This window comes from Macaca nemestrina, assembly GCF_043159975.1.
Source record: "Macaca nemestrina isolate mMacNem1 chromosome 8 unlocalized genomic scaffold, mMacNem.hap1 SUPER_8_unloc_5, whole genome shotgun sequence".
Lineage (NCBI taxonomy): Eukaryota > Metazoa > Chordata > Mammalia > Primates > Cercopithecidae > Macaca > Macaca nemestrina.
This window is the reverse complement of record NW_027257569.1, coordinates 237,974-247,297: the sequence shown is the minus strand read 5'-3', so window position 1 is coordinate 247,297 and position 9,324 is coordinate 237,974. Positions and strand designations below refer to the sequence as shown.

The window sequence follows — 9,324 nt, the reverse complement described above, 5'->3', positions numbered from 1 at the left end:
AGGCAGGGATCAGAGCCCCCTGGACACACAGACCCTCCCAGGAACTGCAGGATGGGGAAGCAGACGCCCTGGACCAGCGGCAGGACCCAGGGATTCTGCCCTCCAGGTCACATGGGGACCAGCCACTGCACAGGTGGACACACGGTGCTTTAACCCGCGCTGGGGAAAGGAGCCCTCGCTCTCAGGGTGGAGACCGCAGCTCGATCGGGCCGGCCTCCCTGCTGGGCACAGCCTGAGCCAGAGGACCAAGGCCAGAGAGGATTACCAAGGTTCACCTGGCCAGCTTCCAGCAGCCCCCGACGAGGCCACTACCCTCAGCTGAACAGCCCGGTCCATCACCAAGCCCCACCCTCTTCTGCCAGCCCTGCCCCCACAAGGCCCCGCCTCTCGCATGCAAGCCCCGCCCCCAAGACCCAGCTTGCCTGCAGCACCACCCCACTGGCTCCACCCCATCTCCTGCAAGCCCCCTCCCCAAGGCCCAGCTCACCTGCATCCCCACCTACTAGGCTCCACTCCTCACCTGCAAAGAGCCACCCCTCACTAAGCTCCTCCCATCACTTGCACAGCCCCGCCCAACATAGCACTCCCTTCTAGAAACCCTAGACACACTAAGGTTTCTGCGGCCAAACCTGATGATTCGCTGAGTATGAGCACGAAGACTCAGTGCCCTGATCTGTTCAGTCAGGTTTTGCCATCAAATAGTTTGCTCTAAACTTCTGCAGAATCTTTCAGTTTTCTGAGCCATTTGGGTTTCAAAATTATAAAGAAGAAATTGTGGACCTATACTTACTTGGGTTTATATTAAAATGGATTCATTTGTTTTTTGTTTTGTTATTTGCTTAAACCTTTTCCATTTTTTTTTTTTTTTTTTTTTTTTAGCATAGTAACTAAAAATGACAACACTTCACATATTTGGCCAGCTGTTGGCTCTGTGCTATGCTTGATGCTGTAGCAAATGTAAAAGACAAACAGCTTACTGTCTAGAAAGACTGACGCGGCTGTGACTGGAGGCACATGATGGATGCCATGCGGAGGGCCAAGGACAAGGGCCGGAGGAGGAGTGGGAGCTGCTGCTGCTGGGGGGAGAGGGAAGAGCTGGAGAGGGTGGTGTGAGAAAGCAGCTGCCTCTGGGCAGGGCTCCAGAAAGGGAGCCAGACAAGTGACTAGGGGGTTCCAGGCAAGGTCCAGGCATGGGAGTCCTGACAACAGACTTAGTGCATTTGTGAAATCCTGCAAAGGTCGGGCAGACAGACACCAGAGTTTATAGTACTGGCTAGTATTAATAAGGGCCTCACCCAGAGTGGTAGATTCTTCTCCTTTATTTTTCAAATTTTACTGAAATGTACTTATTTTTCAGACTGGGACTCACCCTGTCGCCCAGGCTGGAGTGCGGTGGTGTGATCTTGGCTCACTGCAGCCTCGAACTCCTGGGCTCAAGCGATCCTCTCACCTCAGTCTCCCAAGCAACTGGGACAAGGTGTCACCACGCCTGGCTCATTTTGTGTGTGTGTGTGTAGGGGTAGGTGTAGGTGGAAACTTTGTTGTCTAGGCTGGTCTCAAACTCCTGAGTTCAAGCAATCCTCTTGTCTTGTGTATTAGTCTAATCTCACACTGCTATGAAGAAATACCTAAGACTGGGTAATTTATAATGAATGAGCCAAAAAGGAAGGAAGTTTAATTGACTCACAGTTCTGCATGGCTGGGGAAGCCTCAGGAAACTTACAATCATGGTGGAAGGCACCTCTTCACAGGGTGGTATGGAAGAGAATGACAAGTGAAGGGGGAAGCCCCTTATAAAACCATCAGATCTCGTGAGAACATACCCACCGTCATGAGAATAACACGGGGGAACCGCCCTCATGATGCAATTACCTCCTACCAGGTCCCTCCCACAACATGTGGGGATTATGGGAACTACAATTCAAGATGAGATTTGGGTGGGGGCGAGGCCAAACCATATCACCTTGGCCTTCCAAAGTGCTGGGATTAAAGGTATGAGCCACTGTGTCCAGCCATAGAAACTTATGATAAGTCATGTTTCTTGTTTGAGAAATAGCTACCATGAGCGCTATTATTATTAAAGCTATATATTATTAGAAAGCAGACATCTCACTGTATCTGCTGATTTTAAATGCATTGATCATCTGATACAAAGTACGGTAAGCTTGGAAACAAGTAATTTAACAGCGGTAGATGATGCAGGTTGTAGTGGGCCGCTTTATGCATGACTGTTGGATGGCAGGCTCCCTAGATTGGGCTGAGGAGACCCAAGGTCTCACCTCTGCCAGTGACTTTCTGTGTGCGCTTGGCCAGGTGACTCATGGCACCTGGACGGAGGGAGTGGCAAGTGGCGTGGTGATCACAGGGACGTGGTATGTGATTGAGGGAGAGGGCCGGCTGGCATGACTGGAAGAGAAGACAGTTTCTTTCATACCAAAGAGTATGGACACTTACCAGGAGGCTTGCCTAAGGTAGGAGAAGATCTTCCACCCTGCCGCAGGAGTGGGGAGTCTTTCATCTTTTTGGGGGGCATTTCTATCCTCCCAGCCCCTCCAGCTGTTCTGGAAGCCCCAGCTTTGTGCTTACAGCTATCACCGAGAATCCATCCCAAACTAGGAGAAGCAAAGACTGATCCTGGAGCCTCTCCCCGCTGTCGCCGGCTAGCCCACTCCAGCATTGCCCCTCCTGCAGACCCGTGCTTCGCACTACAGGAGATTATATGCACAGAAACAGGAGGCACACAGCCGATGTTGGAAGGGGTGCTGTGTTACTGAGGTGCAGTACACAAAATCAGGAGGCACTCAGCAGGCGTTGGAAAGGGTGCTGTGTTACTTAGGACTTAGGTGCAGCACAGTACCGTGGGAAGGGCAGACACCAGGGTGAATCCTGGCTCTGATTCGGGCAGCTTGCTTCATCACCCTGAGCCTCAGTTTTTTCATCTGTAAATGAGGATGAGAATACCTCCGTCACAGGATTCTATGTGACATGATTAGAAAATGCCTAGCCAAAAAAGAATAAAAAATTTAAAAAATAAAAAAATGGAAAATACCTAGCCAGTAATAAGCACTCAAAAATATACATATATACACACACATTCTCATCTGCCTTTTTTAGGTCTTACTTTCCTTGTTTGTAGGATAAGGGACTTGGACAGGATGGTTCTATTCTCTCCAGCTCTGAAATACTGGCTTCCCGGCATCATCTAATTTCAGGCAGAAAAGCCAGTTTTCTCAGTGTGTCGAAGATCACCATTTCACAGGCTATTTTGTCTACGTTTAACTGCTCGTGTTTTTCCAGTTAACTCAGGTGACATGTGTTCCCGAGTTGTTCCTGACGGCCATGAAGTTCAGCCACGATGACAGAGGAGCCAGGTATTTACACCTGGCCAGAGAAGACACGAATAATCTGTTCAGGTACATCGTGCATTGTAAGAACATGGTCTTGAATGTTTTATTTAAATCAGGGATGTCCAATCTTTTGGCTTCCCTGTGCCACAACTGTCTTAGGCCACACACTAAATACACTAACACTAAGGACAGTTGATGAGCTAAAAAAAAATAAATAGAGGACTTCAATGTTTTAAGAAAGTGTAGGGATTGTGTTGGGATGCATTCCAAGCCATCCTGAGCATGCGGACTGCAGGCTGTGGGTTAGACAAGCTTGGTTTAAAGCACTGACTGTATGTTACGTGGTTTAAATATCATCTCACTAGTATTTTTATTGACAGAGCATCTTGAAAAATAAGGAAAAGCTTACACGGACTTACAATCTCATCAAAATACAATGTTATAGTCGGAATCAATGATTTACATTAGAGTTGGGAGACCCTGTGTTGGAGGATTGTGGTGTCAGAATGATAATTTCTAGTAGCCTGAGGTGATGATGCATCTGGGAACTGTGTCCGCAGCACTAAGATGAACGTTTTGTATTCTAGTCATTCTCCTTCCCTAGCGTTCTGTTCCTCCCAGTCCCTGGCCTTCTGTTCCTTATTCCTCCCCCTTCCCTGGCGTGCCGTTCCTTCTTCCCTAGCGTGCAGTTCGGCACCACTCCCATGGACAGTACCGGTGTTCCTCACATTCTTGAGCATACCATCCTTTGTGGGTCTCGGAAATATCCGTGCAGAGACCCTTTCTTCAAAATGTTGAACCGGTCCCTCTCCACGTTCATGAACGCCTTCACAGGTAAGACCAGCATCCTGAACGGAAAACCATGTTTGCGTTTGCCAGGCACACCCACTGGAATTCAGTTAGTTTCTGAGAAGAGATGACAGGAGTGGGCAATTAATGTTCTAGAAAAATTTTTACCTCTCTCTACTTGAAGGACGTTAGAAATTTCATTCTTCAGGAAAGCCACATGGTAGCGAGATTATAAAAACCAGCATTTGAATAAAAGGTACGTGAACTTTTACCAGAAAGGTTCAAAACAGTTTTCTCTTGGGGATATCCTTACAATGCCAGGCCTCCAGAGTTACCACTAACATTGATGTTTGACTTTTAGTAAGACTGACGCTAGTGAATAGGGTGACGATGAACAGTGCACTCTGTGAAGGAGTGACATCGAAGAGCAAGTTAAATCCATGCTCTTACAGAATGAGGTCATCTTTGTAGACGTGTGAAAGTCTCTGGAGACACTTGAGAGAGTTTAGATGTTCGCTGAAGAAAGCCCTGGTGCCCGTCCAGTGCAGATCCTGAGATGGGATGGGAAAGCCGGCACTCAGGGTGATGAGCTGGGACAGCTGCTGAGGTTGGGGGCCAGAGCATGGAGCCACTGCTCCATCTCAAGAATAGCTACAACTTACTATCCTAGGACAAAGGGGAAATGAGGCTTGAGATTCAATAATTTTAGTAGAAAACTGTTAAATTTTACAATTTCACTTTTCCTTTGTACCCAGCTAGTGATTATACTCTGGATCCATTTTCCACACAAAATCCCAAGGACTTTCAGAATCTCCTCTCAGTGTATTTGGATGCCACCTTTTTCCCAGGTTTACGTGAGCTGGATTTCTGGTATGTCATGAGTGATTAACTAGTTGATACAGACTTCAGTATTTGAGTTACTGTCAGCTTATAATTATTTGTCCTCAGGCAGGAAGGATGGCGGCTGGAACATGAGAATTCCAGCGACCCCCAGATGCCCTTGGTCTTTAAAGGAGTCATCATTAATGAGATGAAGGCAGGGTTTGTAAGTTTTCTTTTTTATGTTGTGTTCAGCTTACCTTACCCATGAACCGTACCATGATATAGACACATCTGAAAGATGGTTGATTTTTCTTCAATATTCTCATTATAGGTGACATGTTCTTGGATTAGCTGGGGTCAGTGCTGTGAGCAGAAGCCAGGGGGTAGCAGGGCCAGGCTGCTGTTCTTCCCAGCAGGTCTCAGACCATGTCTGACGACCCCCGCGTATGATCTGCAGTGAGACAGAAGCTATTTTCATACCACTATCAACACATTGTCCTTTTCACTCATTCTTGCCCAAGTACATGGTGTACTTTCTAGAGGCTGTGTGGTGAGGTGTGTGACACACAGTAAGCTGGATACAGAGCAGATGGGGGAGTCCAGCTTCACCTCTGAGCCAGACACTACACACAGGTACCTACACAGGCAAAAAAAGCCCACATAATCAAAAGCTGTTTGGGTCCTCGTTAAAACCCATTTTTGCCTAGTGTTCCATTATTGCAATCCTAAGCTTGTTGGAGTTGTTTATATCCTACAGCTCAAGGTCATTGCCAAAGTCTGATTTTTACAAAAAAAAATTGCAACCTCAGGAATAAATGGGTTAATTTTTCAGAGTGTAAAGGAATCTTGAAACCATTTTGGATTAAGAGCTGCTGTCCTGGGCCAGTGTCTTCATGTCCCCTGTGACTTTGACAACCTGCCTGTGCTGGTGTCCCTGAGGCTCATGGGTGGCCTGCTCTCTGATTTCCGTAGCCCCCCTCAGCTGGTGAACTATTTCTTACCTTTTCATTCTCAATTTGGTGGTCTTTTCTTCCAAGGAGTCTTCTTGAAACTCAAGTTGGGGTGACAGCTTCTCCCCACTTCCCTCGTGGCTGGAAGGCAGACCTGGTGATCCCTCCGATTTACAGCCCTCAGCTATGCGTTTGTTGCAACACACATCAAAAAGTCCATTGTTCTCAATCCTTGAGTCCTGTGCGTGGGTGATGAGTGATTGAATACAGTGTTAAGCAATGCCTGCAGTGGTGTCTTTTTTTGTTTGTTTGTTTTTTTACCATTAGAAGAGTTTTATTTGCAAAGTATTACAGGCATATGCACCAGAATGTGATCAATTGGCTATATTATAAGTAATGTAGCATGTGTGTATTATTTTATATATACATATTCTTATTTATTTACTTCACATTTCAAGACAGACAATGAGAGGATATTCTCCCAGCACCTTCAAAACAGACTTCTTCCCCACCACATGTACTCAGTGGTCTCTGGGGGTGACCCACTGTGCATCCTGGAGCTTACGTGGGAGCAGCTTAAGCAATTTCATGCCACTCACGATCACCCAAGCAATGCTAGGTAATATTTTGTTGGAAATTTTGATGGTGGATTGTGAAAAGTTGACTTGTTTGTGTTCTTACATTTTCATGACATGGCTTCTCTCACATTTAGCGATGCTTAAGAAATATCTAAGTGTAGGTAAGATTCTTGGCCTAAGTTTGCCTATCTTACTTGGACATTGATTTTGGACATTTACAATGATAGTCTTCAGTGGGCTCAGCATGGTGGTTACAAACACGGTGTTTAGAAAACCCCAGAGAAGGGTCCTGGCCCCCAGCTTCTTGCCTCACTTCCAGCTTTGTTGCATGGAGAGTGGGGGTGCATGGATGGTGCCCACTCCGACACAGGGTGTGTGAAGCTTCGAGCCTGTCCTTGGCACGGGGAAGTGCTCTTCCGATAGTGGATGCAGTCACAGAACCTTAATCACATCCTCACTTTCCGATACATCGCTTGTTTCTTATGTCACTAATATAAGGTCATTATCATAATAATATAGTTATATGTATTATATAAAATACTAATAATTTCCACATAAATGCTAATGTAAAAACATATTTCCAAGATTATTTTACTAAAAAGAATTATGAAAACTTTCAAGCATACAGAAAAGTAGACTAGGATAATGAGCCCCTAAACACTTATCACATAATAGATATCCTTTTCCTTGTGAAGTTTTTGGAAGTAAATTATGAACGTCATCATTTACCTCTAAATATTTGAATTTGTGACCCTAAAACATGAGGATTCTTTCTTATATGAGCTAATGCCATTTTCAGTTTTAATAGAATAAAACATACTTTCTTAAAACTGCCTATTTCTTATTCCATATTCAAATTTTCTAGTTGGCCTCAAAGTGTTTGTGGCACAGGGTCCCACAGATCACAGCTGGTCAGCCCGGGTCTCTCCCGGACCCCCTCTCGGACGGCAGAGGAGTGTGCAGGCCGGGTTTCCTCTGGGCGCTCTCACTTTCCAGGTGTCCTGGCTGCTCCTGTGTGGTGTTGGGTGCCATGTTCCTGTGTTTCCTGAGAACTGGAACTTAGATCCAAAGACTTAGTTTGAGTCAGGCTGCACCTTTTGAAGCAGAGTCCCTCGTGGGGAGCTCTGCATAGATGGCCACATCCTACCTTCCTGTGAGGCCTGCTTGCCTCCACTGGGGGTCTCACGCCAGCGGGGTGCATGCTGAGAGTCGGCCACTGTCTTGTGAAGATCTGCTTTCTCCCTTCAGCCACGGAGCAGCTGGTGCACTTGAGTTTCTGGTGTCCTGTGATAATGAGTTTCTCATCAACCTATTAATGGTTTTCATGTTCATTGAGGATTATTGCCTGAATCATTTATTAGAGTTTGTGAAGTTTTCAAATTCTGTAATTCTTCATTCGTTTGCTGGACTTCTTCAAAGAAGAGCTCCACATCAGCTGGGGCTGTCGGGTTATCTTGAAATATGGTTCTGTGGAAAAGGTAGGGGCGGCTGCTCTCCCTGGGAAGTCCAGTTTGAGGAGGAGTTAGGGTGGTGCAGGAACTACCTCTAATGATGACAGAAGAGGCTGTCTTTTTTTTTTTTTTTTTTTTTTTTTTTTTAAAGACAGGGTCTGGTTCTGTCCCCAAGGCTGGAGTACAGTGGCATGGTCTTAGCTTACTGTAGCCTCAGCCTCCTGGGCCACCTCAGCCTCCTGAGTAGCTGGGACTACAGGTGTGCACCACCATGCCCAGCTAGTGATTCTATTTTTTTGTAAAGACAGAGTTTCACCATGGTACCCAGGCTGGTCTCGATCTCCTGAGTTCAAACAATCTGCCCACCTTGACCTCCCAAAGTGCTAGGATTACAGGTGTAAGCCACTGCGCCCAACATGGGGAAGAGAGTTCTTTCTTTTCTTCTTCCCCCCCCCCCAGTCTTTTGTTTTGTTTTTTAGTACCCCTGTGACCTCACAGAAATATTTCTGTATATGTACATATTTGAGACTATGTGATCAGATGGAATTTAGTTTTATGCCCACATTTGCCCCAGCTGTTGGCCCGTTTTGGTCTCACTTCTTTGGTTTCTACGCCCCCACTCCCACCTCCCTAAAGCATGCACAGCCAGGCCCTCCCTGCTCCAGAGGCTCAACTGTCTGTTTCCCAGGGAGCTCTGATTTCTGTGGCTAGTGGGGAAGGGCCTTTGGAGAGTAGCATCTGGACACTAGGGGTGGTGATTGCTTCTGGATTCTCTCAACCGCGAGAGTGTAAAGTTTGTTTCTAAATTCTAGAATGAGAAATTTCTGAAGGTTCTTTAAGATACCAGTTCTCCAAACCTTAACCATAGCTCAGGCAACATAGTAAAGAAAAAGATAAATTCTGTCATTGTAACCTTTTTCCTCTGGTTGAATAAATGTTATCTTTATTAACATGTATAACCTTGAACTTGTTGCCAAAAATGGAGTTTTGTGAAATTGTCAGTTGGATGACTCTATTACTGTACTAGGGTTATAAAGTATTTTAACAAATACCTCATTTGGTTTTTGTCACATCTCTAGATGAAGTTTAAAATGAAAGATCAATGTTTGGCTAGGTGTGGTGGCTCATCCTTGCAAATCCAAGCACTTTGGGAGACCAAGATGGGAGGATTGCTTGAGGCCAGGAGTTTGAGACCAGCATGGGTAACAGTGAGAACCCATCTGTAAAACTTAAAAATTATCCCACTGGGCGTGGTAGTTCATGCCTGTAATTTCAACACTTTGAGAGGCCGAGGTGGGGAGATCACCTGAGGTTAGGAGTTCAAGACCAGCTTAACCAACATGGTGAAACTCTATCTCTACTAAAAATACAAAAATTAGCCGGGCCT

At 45.9% G+C, this 9,324-nt stretch overlaps 1 protein-coding gene across 1 annotated transcript; it reads left to right on the top strand.

Annotated features, from left to right (window-relative positions):
- Nucleotides 1–1,017: 1,017 nt before the first annotated feature.
- On the top strand, nucleotides 1,018–5,160 carry LOC139361115 (presequence protease, mitochondrial-like; the record flags this gene model as incomplete). Its single annotated transcript, XM_071089600.1, has 5 exons — nucleotides 1,018–1,107; nucleotides 3,298–3,413; nucleotides 4,030–4,181; nucleotides 4,892–5,006; nucleotides 5,085–5,160. Coding segments are annotated over exons 1-5 (549 nt in total), but the record flags the coding sequence as incomplete, so codon positions are not given.
- Nucleotides 5,161–9,324: the final 4,164 nt, after the last annotated feature.